The 13895-nt window shown below is 43.7% G+C and overlaps 2 protein-coding genes across 7 annotated transcripts in view; one reads left to right on the top strand and one right to left on the bottom strand.

Annotated features, from left to right (window-relative positions):
* The window catches only part of whamm (WASP homolog associated with actin, golgi membranes and microtubules), a 35884-nt gene extending 34043 nt beyond the window's left edge, over positions 1–1841 (bottom strand). For both annotated transcript variants that reach the window (XM_090223182.1, XM_090223184.1), the window contains exon 1: positions 1097–1841. In XM_090223182.1, coding sequence (XP_090079308.1) covers positions 1097–1675 — 579 coding nt within the window. In that variant the 5' untranslated portion in view covers positions 1676–1841. The remainder of the gene's footprint in view (positions 1–1096) is intronic.
* fsd2 (fibronectin type III and SPRY domain containing 2) overlaps positions 1789–13895 on the top strand; it is a 56775-nt gene continuing 44668 nt past the window's right edge. Inside the window, exons 1-8 of one of the 5 annotated variants that reach the window (XM_090223189.1) lie at positions 1789–2181; positions 2860–3064; positions 3448–3550; positions 3806–3901; positions 4778–5011; positions 5549–5571; positions 7713–7834; positions 13334–13501. In XM_090223189.1, the coding sequence (XP_090079315.1) occupies positions 3854–3901; positions 4778–5011; positions 5549–5571; positions 7713–7834; positions 13334–13501 (595 nt within the window). In that variant the 5' untranslated portion in view covers positions 1789–2181; positions 2860–3064; positions 3448–3550; positions 3806–3853. Of the gene's footprint in view, positions 2182–2582; positions 3065–3447; positions 3551–3805; positions 3902–4777; positions 5012–5548; positions 5572–7712; positions 7835–13333; positions 13502–13895 lie in introns of those variants that run through there. The other 4 variants (XM_090223186.1, XM_090223187.1, XM_090223188.1 and 1 more) reach the window with 4 other exon arrangements.

Below are 13895 nucleotides of genomic sequence, written 5' to 3'. Positions count from 1 at the left end.
CGGTATTGAGTCAGTGTGCGGGGGTACAGGTTAGTCGAGGTCATTTGTACACAGGTAGGGGTAAAGTGACTGCATAGATAATAAACAGCAAGAAGCAGCAAGTGTAAAAACTAAGTCATGTTTCTGCCGTTTGAACGTCTTTATAAAGCCTATCTGCTTTAACACAGTTCATACCATGGCATTGTTGAATACTTGTCTCTGATTGGCTTGAAGACCATTCTAGAGCGTGCATTATTTTCCTATAACGCACGGTAATATCAGCACAGTATAATTCAATGTTCTTACTTGCAATGTTCTACTGAGATACTTTTTGAAAACAAAAGTCAAATTGGATGGCAATTTATGAGAATTCAGTTTGGGAAAATGACACTGTGAAACAGTAGGCTACCGGGATCAGTAACCGAAACCCCCGAGCTGACGAGGTAAAAATGTGCCCCTGTTCCCCGGTAGGCTGTCATTGTAAATAAGAATTTGTTTTTAACTGACTTGCCTAGTTAAATTAAAATAATTATCCTAAAACTACTGTCAACATAGAAACAGAGAATGAATGACAGGCTAATGTCCCTGTTTCTAGCCAAGACCTCAGGGGAGAACACCTTGCAGGGTGATAACAACATGAGTAACAGGAATGAAGCCGGACTGGATAATCAACGGATTGGTCATGTTTTCCTTCTCACGTGGTGTCATATTTCGCAACAATAGTGACGACAGTGACACTGCATCTTTATTAAAACCCCTATGTGAACCAGGGTGGAAGGGCATCTATCCCAGTGTCATGAGGAGATTTAAAATGCCTAAATGTTGGACAGACATTTTTAGGGTTTACTCACAGTGACTTGATTACTGGATAGTGGGGGCATCGGTAAACAGAGTAGACTACCGGTATGCCTCATGGGAGCCCCCTGAGACTGCAGGCTTTTGTTCCAGCCCAGCTCAATGTAGCCTACTCCTGATTCAAATGAGCAAGGGCGTAGGCCTAGTGATTGGTTAGTGCTGGGTTGGAACAAAAGTTTGCAACCCATGTGGCTGGACCAGGATTGAAGAACAGTGACAGGCCACAGCTTGTATAGATCACTAATTCAAATTGGCCACTGACCTTTCTAAGGTGATCCTTAGCCCTGGTGACCTCATCCTGCATGGTTTTCCTCTTGAACTCCTGCATGTTCTCAAAGTACTCCTCGACATCTCGATCGTCCTGCGGGAAAAGCGAGTCTAGCACTATCTTCCTGCCACAGATATCGATCGCAGTGCTGAAGTACTTCTCCAGCTGACGGCAAGGTGTATCCAGATCTCTCTCTTGATCATCTTGGTTGAACGTCCGATTGCTACCGAGAAAGATCATGTCCCAAATGTTACCCTCCTTGAAGTCCGACAGGTCGGGGAAATAGGGTGCGACGACATCCCCGACCCCTGTAAACTGACGGTGGACATTTTTTAAGTCGTTAACAGAGAAGAGTCCGGCCCAGCTGGTTTCGGTTTCGCAGACAGCAAGCTGGTCTTTGCGCTTCTGTCGCTGGAGAGTTCTGTTGTGACAGGTGACCGCGAACTTGGACTCGATCACATTCCACTGAACGATAAAACCGAGTTTGAACGTCTCGTTTTCTTCGAATATGTTCGTTTTGATGGCGACCCAGCCGTCCAAGCTGTCCAAACGCTCGCAGTCTATGCTATTCATTTTTTTTGTGTGGTAAACATGTAGCTAGCTAGCTAGCGAACTAAAACTTGTATTCCTCTGCCTTGTTTACAACGTCGGCCATTTGTAACGATGACGTAGTATTTCCTGCGGCGTTCTCTTTTACCTTCAACTTTGACCTTTCCGTCACATGCTCAGGGGGAATTCCACAGCCAATTTCATTCGCTACAATGTATCAGCGATTTATGCCAAGAGATTTGAATATTCAATACAATGTGTCACCTTCAAGAAAATAATGACCACATTCACAATCAAATACTATTGGATTAAATACAATATTATCACTCTTATTAGGCGACTAAAGGCAGATTTTGGCACTGTGTGAAAATACCCATGCTGACACTTGATCTGTGTGCATAACAGTTGGGGTTCCTGCTATATTTGTCACGAACTGTATTTGCTTTGCTTGGTTAGCCTGTCAAAAACACTGTCAATGGTCGCCCTGAATCGACGTTGCTGGGGGAGTTATTGAATAATTTCTCACCAAGGTAAACTTAACCAGTGTTTTTGAATTGTTAGTAACTAGGCTATAATAACTGATATGTCTAGTCATAATTATAGCAAATAAATATGAAACTCCAGCATAGTTTAAATGGTGTGTTTGAGTTTATGTGTACAGCATGCCTGGTCCATGTTTTGACAGAGGTTCCAGGATGTTAGAGAAGCAAACCCTCCTTTAACTGTCATCACTGTGTACAGTTATTTCTGAACAAGTGTTTTTTCTAAACATTTAAGACCATGAATCATACTTGTTTTGATTGCAAATAATGAACTCTTTGCATGGCTTCCATAAGAAAACTAATGGAATATTTATACTTATTTTTAAAGGTACATAAAGCATATACATTAACACAAGTGAATGACTGGTTGGTTAATGTTGGGTGAATAGAACATCAAAATATTTGACAATACCTAACTCCAGTGGGATCCTGATCCTTTGTGGAAAAATGTTAATCTGACATGTTTTATTTGATTGTCCTGTCCACCACAGTATCTCCACCACAGTACCTCCACCACAGTATCTCCACCACAGTATCTCCACCACAGTATCTGCACCACAGTATCTCCACCACAGTCCCTCCACCACAGTATCTCCACCACAGTCCCTCCACCACAGTACCTCCACCCTCCTCCTCCCATCATGGACCTGTATGAGGTCTTCACAGGAAGCAGGCTGGATGTCATCACTGAGGAGGTTCTGAGTGGAGACGAGGAGCGTGGGGAGGAGCACCAGGAGGAGGTGAAGGAGGAGGAGGTGAACAGGGATCTCCCTACCAAAGAGGCCTTCGTAGTGGTGTCTGAGAGAACAGAGACTAGAGAGTTGTCCTCTACCATCCAGCGTTTCTCCACAGATACCAGCGACTCTCTGAGGTCCGTAATACAACACCTGCTTTATTGGTCCATTTGCACAGATATTCTTTTTTTGGTTTGTTGCTGTCACAGTACCCAACCTGATACACAACACAAACATCCCAGGCTGACAGGGGTACTTGGGGGTAAAGTGCCTTGTTCAAGGGCACAACTGTAGTAGGTAGTGTACAGGATCCTCCGGCTTCCGGCTCACTCCCTGAAGATTCCCCTTGCAGGCAGGGGTTCAGGGGTTCGAACCGGCAAACCTCTGGTTACTGGCCCGCCTCTCAAACCTCAAGGCTACTGCCACCAAGGTGTCTAATGCACTATGTATATAATCTTTGCATGACATGATGCACGCATCAATCATTTAATAATGGATACAATAAAGTGATCATCAGCAGGTTTGAGGCGTATGTCCCGTCTTCAGATGAGGATGGAACTCCATCACCTGACAGCTCTGTGGACGGACACGATGACGTGTTTGAGGAGCACAAGGAGTCGGAGGTAAGGGGAGGGTGTGTGTTGTGTCGGAGGTATAAGAGGAGGGTGTGTGTTGAGTCGGAGGTAAGGGGAATGTGTGTGTTGAGTCGGAGCTAGGGGAAGGTGTGTGTTGAGTCGGAGGTAAGGGGAGGGTGTGTGTTGAGTCGGAGGTAGGGGAGGGTGTGTGTTGAGTCGGAGGTAGGGGAAGGTGTGTGTTGAACCTTGCCCCTCTGGCGAACCTTGCCCCTCTGTAAGAGTTCATTTCTGCTGTGCCTTCAGGACAAGGTGAATAACATCAGGACTAAGCTGGAGGAGAAGGTGGTGGAGATGGAGAACTTTGCAGGACATCTAGAAGAGATCTTCCTCACTGTGGAGGTACAACAACCACTATTACTGACACAACAACTACTATTACTGACACAACAACCACTATTACTGACACAACAACCACTACTACTGACACAACAACCACTACTACTGACACAACCACTATTACTGACACAGGAACCATTATTACTGACACAACAACCATTATTACTGACACAACAACCACTATTACTGACACAACAACTACTATTACTGACACAACCATTATTACTGACACAACAACTACTATTACTGACACAACCATTATTACTGACACAACAACCACTATTACTGACACAACAACCACTATGACTGACACAGGAACCACTATTACTGACACAGCAACCACTATTACTGACACAACCACTACTATTACTGCCACAATCACTATTACTGACACAACAACCACTATTACTGACACAACAACCACTATCACTGACACAACCACTACTATTACTGCCACAACAACCACTATTACTGACACAACAACCACTATTACTGACACAACCACTACTATTACTGCCACAATCACTATTACTGACACAACAACCACTATTACTGACACAACAACCACTATCACTGACACAACCACTACTATTACTGCCACAACAACCACTATAACTGACACAGCAACCACTATTACTGACACAGCAACCACTATTACTGACACAACAACCACTACTACTGACACAACAACCACTATTACTGACACAACAACCACTATTACTGACACAACCACTATCACTGACATGACAACCACTATCACTGACACGACAACCACAGTACACATAACAAAGACACATCCACGGGTTTTCAACCATGGATCTGTGAGCCCCGTTTGGGAGCCCCTGATCATCGCTTCATGAAGCGTCTCATGTCTTTCAGGAGAATTTTGGTCGTCAGGAGCAACACCTGGAGCAGCACTGCAACGATGTTCTACAGACGTTGTCCCATCGTTACGACGAGCGAGCCGCTGCGCTGGGGGAGGAGAAGAAGAGGAAGTTGGAGGCCTTGTACACTCAGCTGCTGGGCTGCGGACGCACCCTGGACGCATCCAAGGACCTGATTGAGACCGCCCAGGAACTGTACCGCACCGAGGACAAACGACTCTTTCTACAGGTCTGTTGTAGTGGGTCGGTCGGCACAATGACTTATTACAAGATTAAATCATTGAATTTAGCTTTATAACTTGCAATAACTTTGAAACGTTTAAAAGTTTACGATAACTTTGTTTTGCTCGGAGTTGTGTTTTTTGTTTGTCACACCATTCTGGGTAAACCCGAGAGACTGTCGGGAGTGAAAAGCCCAGGAGGCCGTTCCTGAGATACTGGAACCGACGCACCTGGCAATGACGATCATACCACGTTAAAATGTGCTTCGGTCACTCGTTTAGCCCATTCTAACGTTCAATCGAACAGTAACTGAATGCCTCAATGCCTGTCTGCCTGCTTTATATAGCAAGCCACGGCAACGTGACTCACTTTCTGTAGGAGCGAACCATTTTCGTGAGCGGGGTGGTGTGGTGTACCTAATAAACTGGCCACTGAGTGTATATTCTGTGGTCTTTGTGATGTTTTAATCAGGTTTTATGAACCTTAAAATGTTAATGACCACTGGAGGAGTTGACTTTTGATGTTGTGAACTTTCCCTTGACAGGCTGTTATGCCCACCATGAAGAGGTAAAGTACTGAACGGAGATTAACACTGCTGCCTTAGAATACAACAGAACTATACTATACTATACTATAATGTAAGGAGATTAACAGTGCTGCCTGAGACTACAACAGAACTATACTATACTATACTGTAAGGAGATTAACACTGCTGCCTGAGACTACAACAGAACTATACTATACTATACTGTAAGGAGATTAACACTGCTGCCTGAGACTACAACAGAACTATACTATACTATACTGTAAGGAGACTAACACTGCTGCCTGAGACTACAACATAACTATACTATACTATACTGTAAGGAGATTAACACTGCTGCCTGAGACTACAACAGAACTATACTATACTATACTGTAAGGAGACTAACACTGCTGCCTGAGACTACAACAGAACTATACTATACTATACTGTAAGGAGACTAACACTGCTGCCTGAGACTACAACAGAACTATACTATACTATACTGTAAGGAGACTAACACTGCTGCCTGAGACTACAACAGAACTATACTATACTATACTGTAAGGAGACTAACACTGCTGCCTGAGACTACAACAGAACTATACTATACTATACTGTAAGGAGACTAACACTGCTGCCTGAGACTACAACAGAACTATACTATACTATACTGTAAGGAGACTAACACTGCTGCCTGAGACTACAACAGAACTATACTATACTATACTATACTGTAAGGAGACTAACACTGCTGCCTGAGACTACAACAGAACTATACTATACTATACTGTAAGGAGACTAACACTGCTGCCTGAGACTACAACAGAACTATACTATACTATACTGTAAGGAGACTAACACTGCTGCCTGAGACTACAACAGAACTATACTATACTATACTGTAAGGAGACTAACACTGCTGCCTGAGACTACAACAGAACTATACTATACTATACTGTAAGGAGACTAACACTGCTGCCTGAGACTACAACAGAACTATACTATACTATACTATACTGTAAGGAGATTAACACTGCTGCCTGAGAATACAACAGAACTATACTATACTATACTGTAAGGAGACTAACATTGCTAGCCTGAGAGTATAACCGAACTAGCCTGGTTCCAGATCCATTTTATCCTGGTTCTAGATCCATTTTATCCTGGTTCCAGATCCATTTTATCCTGGTTCCAGATCCATTTTATCCTGGTTCCAGATACATTTCAGCCTGGTTCCAGATCCATTTTATCCTGGTTCCAGATCCATTTTATCCTGGTTCCAGATCCATTTTATCCTGGTTCTAGATCCATTTCAGCCTGTATCCAGATCCATTTTATCCTGGTTCCAGATCCATTTTATCCTGGTTCCAGATCCATTTTTATATTGGTTCCAGATCCATTTCAGCCTGGTTCCAGATCCATTTTATCCTGGTTCCAGATCTGTTTGTTCTCTTGCCAACACGCTTGATCCATTTGTGTTATCTTGTTGCTTGACCATGACCATAGGAGTTGGCAAGGCACACAGATATCTGGGACCAGGCTATAACAAAACTACGATAAGTGTTTGTTTACAACTGCATGGTAGTGAGTCTGGTTAATAACAGTGTAATCGTGTGATTTGCTGTGAACCGTGTAACAGCCTGATTAGGAGTGTTTCATGAGGATAATATATCAGGTTATGTTTGTCGTCAACGCTCATTCTGAAACCAAAATAGCTTCCGATCCTAATTAGCCAACTAATTCAAACTAATTTAAACTAAGCAGTATAATGAATGTGTTTGTTGTTGAATAGGGTTTGTTGCCGTAGCTTATGTTTTGAATAGCATGACGACGCATGATGCTACATCCCAATGTTCATTTTCAGTGTTGTTTTAGGTGGGCTCTGTTCAGAAGGTTGCGACGTTACAAAACTTTCGGATAGCAAACAATTTTGTAGAACAGGTATGATTTTTCGTGGTGTAGAATCGGGCATCTTGTCAGCTCTATTCATTCCATTTCTATATGCAACGTTCTGAACGTTTCACCTCACTGAACACAGGTCTGTTTGTCCAATCAGAATGGAGAAGTTTGCTGACAGGTGTTTTGTTTGTCCAATCACAATAAAGGAGTTTGCTGACCTGGGTGCGTTTTGTCCAATCAGAATCAAGGTTTTTGCTGATTGATGTTTTGTTTTCCTAATCAGAATTGAGGAATTTGCGAAGGAGAAGCCTGACCTGACGCTGGTGACCCCTCTGGAGTTTGACATGCCCCTCGCTGACCTGTCAGACGTCAAGACCATGATGGACTCCATCAACATCGTACCAGGTCTGATCAATCAATCAACCCATCCTTCCATACACCCACCCACCCATCCATTACAGGAGATTGGTGGCATCTTAATTGGGGAGGACAGGCTCGTGGTAATGACTGGAGAGGAATTAGTGGAATGGTATCAAACACACCCAACACATGGATTCTATTCCATTCTCTCCGTTCCAGACGTTATTAAGAGCCGTCCTCCCCTCAGCAGTCTCCACTGCCATCCATCCATTCATCCATTCGTCCATCCATCCATCCATCCCTCCCTCCATCCATCCCTCCATCCATCCATCCCTCCATCCATCCATCCATCCATCCCTCCATCCATCCATCCATCCCTCCATCCATCCATCCCTCCATCCATCCATCCCTCCATCCATCCCTCCCTCCCTCCATCCATCCATCCATCCATCCATCCCTCCATCCATCCCTCCATCCATCCATCCATCCCTCCATCCATCCATCCATCCATCCATTCGTCCATCCATCCATCCATCCATCCATCCATCCATCCATCCATCCATTCGTCCATTCATCCATCCATTTGTCAAAACATTTTTATTTACGTTTTTTTACATCCCCCTCTGATCACATAATTCTATTCTTAAAACGGGTTTATTCAGAATAACGTAGTACATTTAATGTACAGACATTTCCATCCCATGATTTTTGGCCTCGGTTGATACATCTGAGATTTTTATTAACAAACTTGCGGTCGTGATTGGGAGTCCCATAGGGCGGCGCACAATCGGCCCAGTGTCGCTCGGGTTTGGCCTGGGGTAGGCCGTCATTGTAAATAAAAATGTGTTTTTAACTGACTTACCTAGTTAAATAAAGGTAAAATATTATTATTATATATATATTTAAATGTAATTAGATTTAGGCCATGGATGGGCAACTGGTCAATTTACAAAGTCTAAAATAAAAAACATAATTTTTTTGTATTTTGGGTGGGGGACTCAAACATTTCTCTCCATCCCATGCCAAAATGTCTAGAATTGCCGTAAATAAGAAGTAAAACTGCAAATGTTTCTTTTCGCCCCATGGCAATATGAGTAGAATTGCATGAAATGTGTTATACATTTGCAAAATCTTCTCCCCGCCCCATGGCAAAATGTGTAGATTTACCGCATTCTTGTTTTAAAACGGCAAAATGTTCTCTACGCCTCATGGAAAAATATGTAGATTTACAGCATTCTTGTTTTAAAATGGCAAAATGTTCTCTACGCCTCATGGCAAAAAGTGTAGATTTACCACATTCTTGTTTTAAAACGGCAAAATGTTCTCTACGCCTCATGGCAAAATATGTAGATTTACCGCATTCTTGTTTTAAAACGGCAAAATGTTCTCTACGCCTCATGCCAAAATGTGTAGATTTACCACATTCTTGTTTTAAAACGGCAAAATGTTCTCTACGCCTCATGCCAAAATGTGTAGATTTACCGCATTCTTGTTTTAAAACGGCAAAATGTTCTCTACGCCTCATGCCAAAATGTGTAGATTTACCGCATTCTTGTTTTAAAACGGCAAAATGTTCTCTACGCCTCATGCCAAAATGTGTAGATTTACCGCATTCTTGTTTTAAAACGGCAAAATGTTCTCTACGCCTCATGCCAAAATGTGTAGATTTGCCGCATTCTTGTTTTAAAACGGCAAAATGTTCTCTACGCCTCATGCCAAAATGTGTAGATTTACCACATTCTTGTTTTAAAACGGCAAAATGTTCTCTACGCCTCATGCCAAAATGTGTAGATTTGCCGCATTCTTGTTTTAAAACGGCAAAATGTTCTCTACGCCTCATGCCAAAATGTGTAGATTTGCCGCATTCTTGTTTTAAAACAGCAAAATGTTCTCTACGCCTCATGCCAAAATGTGTAGATTTACCACATTCTGTTTTAAAACGGCAAAATGTTCTCTACGCCTCATGCCAAAATGTGTAGATTTACCACATTCTTGTTTTAAAACGGCAAAATGTTCTCTACGCCTCATGCCAAAATGTGTAGATTTACCACATTCTTGTTTTAAAACGGCAAAATGTTCTCTACGCCTCATGCCAAAATGTGTAGATTTACCACATTCTTGTTTTAAAACGGCAAAATGTTCTCTACGCCTCATGCCAAAATGTGTAGATTTACCACATTCTTGTTTTAAAACGGCAAAATGTTCTCTACGCCTCATGCCAAAATGTGTAGATTTTACAGGAACTTTACTCTAAAACGTTTTCTCTCCGTTGTCAAGAGGGGGGGCCGCTAAAATGTTTTTTTCTGGCAAGGTAGGGGTATGGATGTGGGTACGCAGACCCGCGAGCCACTGCAAGGCCCCCCATGATGAGTTAAGATTTTTTGTGTGGCCCCCACCTCCATCAAAGTTGCCCATCCCTGATTTTAGACCAAGAGTATGAGCGTGGAACAGAGTAGAGCAGAGCCCCAGAGAAATCCTTCCAGACTCCAAACTCTACTCTTTTTATATAAATGGAGGTTAGCTAGGGGAGTTGGGTTGCTTAGAAACAAATGATTTTGATGCGAAAAGTGATTTAATTTCTCTGAGTATTTAATTACATTGGGCCACTGGAGTGACGAGTCAGGCACTTTTGAGTGATGCTTTCGTTCTGCTGAAGTTTGACTGAGTCAATGACTGTGTCCCAAATGGCACCCTATTCCCCATATAGAACACTACGTTGGACCCAGAGCCTATTTGTCAAAAGCAGTGCACTACATAGGGAATACAGACAATCTTCATGCTGCTTCTGTAGTTAATGATTGTAGAGGCTGGCTGTGACGTCAGTCTGTCTTGAAGAGAGATTATGGCTGTGATGTCAGTCTGTCTTGAAGAGAGATTATGGCTGTGATGTCAGTCTGTCTTGAAGAGAGATTATGGCTGTGATGTCAGTCTGTTTTGAAGAGAGATTCTGGCTGTGATATCAGTCTGTCTTGAAGAGAGATTATGTCTGTGATGTCAGTCTGTCTTGAAGAGAGATTATGGCTGTGATGTCAGTCTGTCTTGAAGAGAGATTATGGCTGTGATGTCAGTCTGTCTTGAAGAGAGATTATGTCTGTGATGTCAGTCTGTCTTGAAGAGAGATTATGGCTGTGATGTCAGTCTGTCTTGAAGAGAGATTATGGCTGTGATGTAAGTCTGTCTTGAACAGAGATTATGTATTCCTCAAATGGCACCCTGTTTCCTATATTCTGTTGACCAGGGCCCTGTTCCCCTATATACTGTTGACCAGGGCCCTGTTCCCTATATAGTGTTGACCAGGGCCCTGTTCCCTATATACTGTTGACCAGGCCCTGTGCCCTATATACTGTTGACCAGGGCCCTGATCCCTATATACTGTTGACCTGGGCCCTGTTCCCTATATAGTGTTGAGCAGGGCCCTGTTCCCTATATTCTGTTGACCAGGGCCCTGTTCCCTATATACTGTTGACCAGGGCCCTGTTCCCTATATACTGTTGACCAGGGCCCTGTTCCCTATATACTGTTGACCAGGGCCCTGTTCCCTATATACTGTTGACCAGGGCCCTGTTCCCTATATACTGTTGACCAGGGCCCTGTTCCCTATATAGTGTTGACCAGGGCCCTGTTCCCTATATAGTGTTGACCAGGGCCCTGTTCCCTATATACTGTTGACCAGGGCCCTGTTTCCTATATAGTGTTGACCAGGACACTGTTCCCTATATAGTGTTGACCAGGGCCCTGTTTCCTATATAGTGTTGACCAGGGCCCTGTTTCCTATATACTGTTGACCAGGGCCCTGTTTCCTATATAGTGTTGACCAGGGCCCTGTTTCCTATATACTGTTGACCAGGGCCCTGTTTCCTATATAGTGTTGACCAGGGCCCTGTTCCCTATATAGTGTTGACCAGGGCCCTGTTCCCTATATAGTGTTGACCAGGGCCCTGTTCCCTATATAGTGTTGAGCAGGGCCCTGTTCCCTATATACTGTTGACCAGGGCCCTGTTCCCTATATACTGTTGACCAGGGCCCTGTTCCCTATATACTGTTGACCAGGGCCCTGTTCCCTATATACTGTTGACCAGGGCCCTGTTCCCTATATAGTGTTGACCAGGGCCCTGTTCCCTATATACTGTTGACCAGGGCCCTGTTCCCTATATACTGTTGACCAGGGCCCTGTTCCCTATATAGTGTTGACCAGGGCCCTGTTCCCTATATACTGTTGACCAGGGCCCTGTTTCCTATATAGTGTTGACCAGGACACTGTTCCCTATATAGTGTTGACCAGGGCCCTGTTTCCTATATAGTGTTGACCAGGGCCCTGTTTCCTATATAGTGTTGACCAGGGCCCTGTTTCCTATATACTGTTGACCAGGGCCCTGTTTCCTATATAGTGTTGACCAGGGCCCTGTTCCCTATATAGTGTTGACCAGGGCCCTGTTCCCTATATAGTGTTGACCAGGGCCCTGTTCCCTATATAGTGTTGACCAGGGCCCTGTTCCCTATATAGTGTTGACCAGGGCCCTGTTTCCTATATAGTGTTGACCAGGGCCCTGTTCCCTATATAGTGTTGACCAGGGACCTGTTCCCTATATAGTGTTGACCAGGGCCCTGTTCCCTGTATAGTGTTGACCAGGGCCCTGTTTCCTATATAGTGTTGACCAGGGCCCTGTTCCCTATATAGTGTTGACCAGGGCCCTGTTCCCTGTATAGTGTTGACCAGGGCCCTGTTTCCTATATAGTGTTGACCAGGGCCCTGTTACCTATATAGTGTTGACCAGGGCCCTGTTCCCTATATAGTGTTGACCAGGGCCCTGTTCCCTGTATAGTGTTGACCAGGGCCCTGTTCCCTGTATAGTGTTGACCAGGGCCCTGTTTCCTATATAGTGTTGACCAGGGCCCTGTTCCCTATATAGTGTTGACCAGGGCCCTGTTCCCTATATAGTGTTGACCAGGGCCCTGTTCCCTATATAGTGTTGACCAGGGCCCTGTTCCCTATATAGTGTTGACCAGGGCCCTGTTCCCTATATAGTGTTGACCAGGGCCCTGTTCCCTATATAGTGTTGACCAGGGCCCTGTTCCCTATATACTGTTGACCAGGGCCCTGTTCCCTATATAGTGTTGACCAGGGTCCTTAAGGATCTAGTCCAAGGTACTGCACTACAGTAGGGTGTCATTAGAACCGGTCTGTGACATGTGTCTATCTTTGATCCACTTGGTGACTCACCTCAGACAGCTTTGTTTTGTTTCTCAGAATCTCTGATTCCACGGAAGGACACACATTTGAGAGAAGTTTCAAAATGTTTTAAAAATCCTGTAATAAAATAGTCTTAATCAAGTCCTTTGTGTTTAAAATTGTCTGTGGGGAGAGGCAGTGTGGAAATCAATAGAATAGAGACTTAGTTTCGTGTTGTCACAGTCACTTAGAAAAAGTGTCAAGACCATGAAATAAACCTCTGTGGAGGAAAATAAAACATCAATGCAGTACAAACTAATTCACATACAGCTATTCCTCTCTCTCTGTAATGTCACGATCATGGTTCATTCCAGCCCCATCTGCCCCGGTCATCAACCCCCAGGTGTCTAACTCGGCCACGCGGACGTCTCTGCGTGTGTGCTGGAGCCTGTTCTCAGACGACTCTGTGGAATACTACGAGCTCTACTACAGACAGGTCCTGGAGGACACGCCGGCTGTAGACAGCACCAAGGGGCCTGACGGTAGCAACTAGTACAACCACCACCAGTACAACTTAGAATCAGGATGTAGAATCAGGACAGAGAATCTGAACTTAGAATCAGGACAGAGAATCAGAACGTAGAATCAGAATGTAGAATCAGAATGTAGAATCAGAATGTAGAATCAGAATTTAGAATCAGAATTTAGAATCAGAACATAGAATCAGAACGTAGAATCAGAATGTAGAATCAGAATGTAGAATCAGGACAGAGAATCAGAACGTAGAATCAGAATGTAGAATCAGAATGTAGAATCAGAATGTAGAATCAGAACATAGAATCAGAATTTAGAATCAGAACATAGAATCAGAACGTAGAATCAGAATGTAGAATCAGAATGTAGAATCAGAATGTAGAATCAGAATGTAGAATCAGA

Source organism: Oncorhynchus mykiss, chromosome 26, assembly GCF_057628025.1.
Source record: "Oncorhynchus mykiss isolate SJ-2025 chromosome 26, ASM5762802v1, whole genome shotgun sequence".
NCBI classification, from domain to species: Eukaryota; Metazoa; Chordata; class Actinopteri; order Salmoniformes; family Salmonidae; genus Oncorhynchus; species Oncorhynchus mykiss.
The sequence above is the reverse complement of the archived record's forward strand: the minus strand, read 5'-3'. Positions and strand labels throughout refer to the sequence as shown.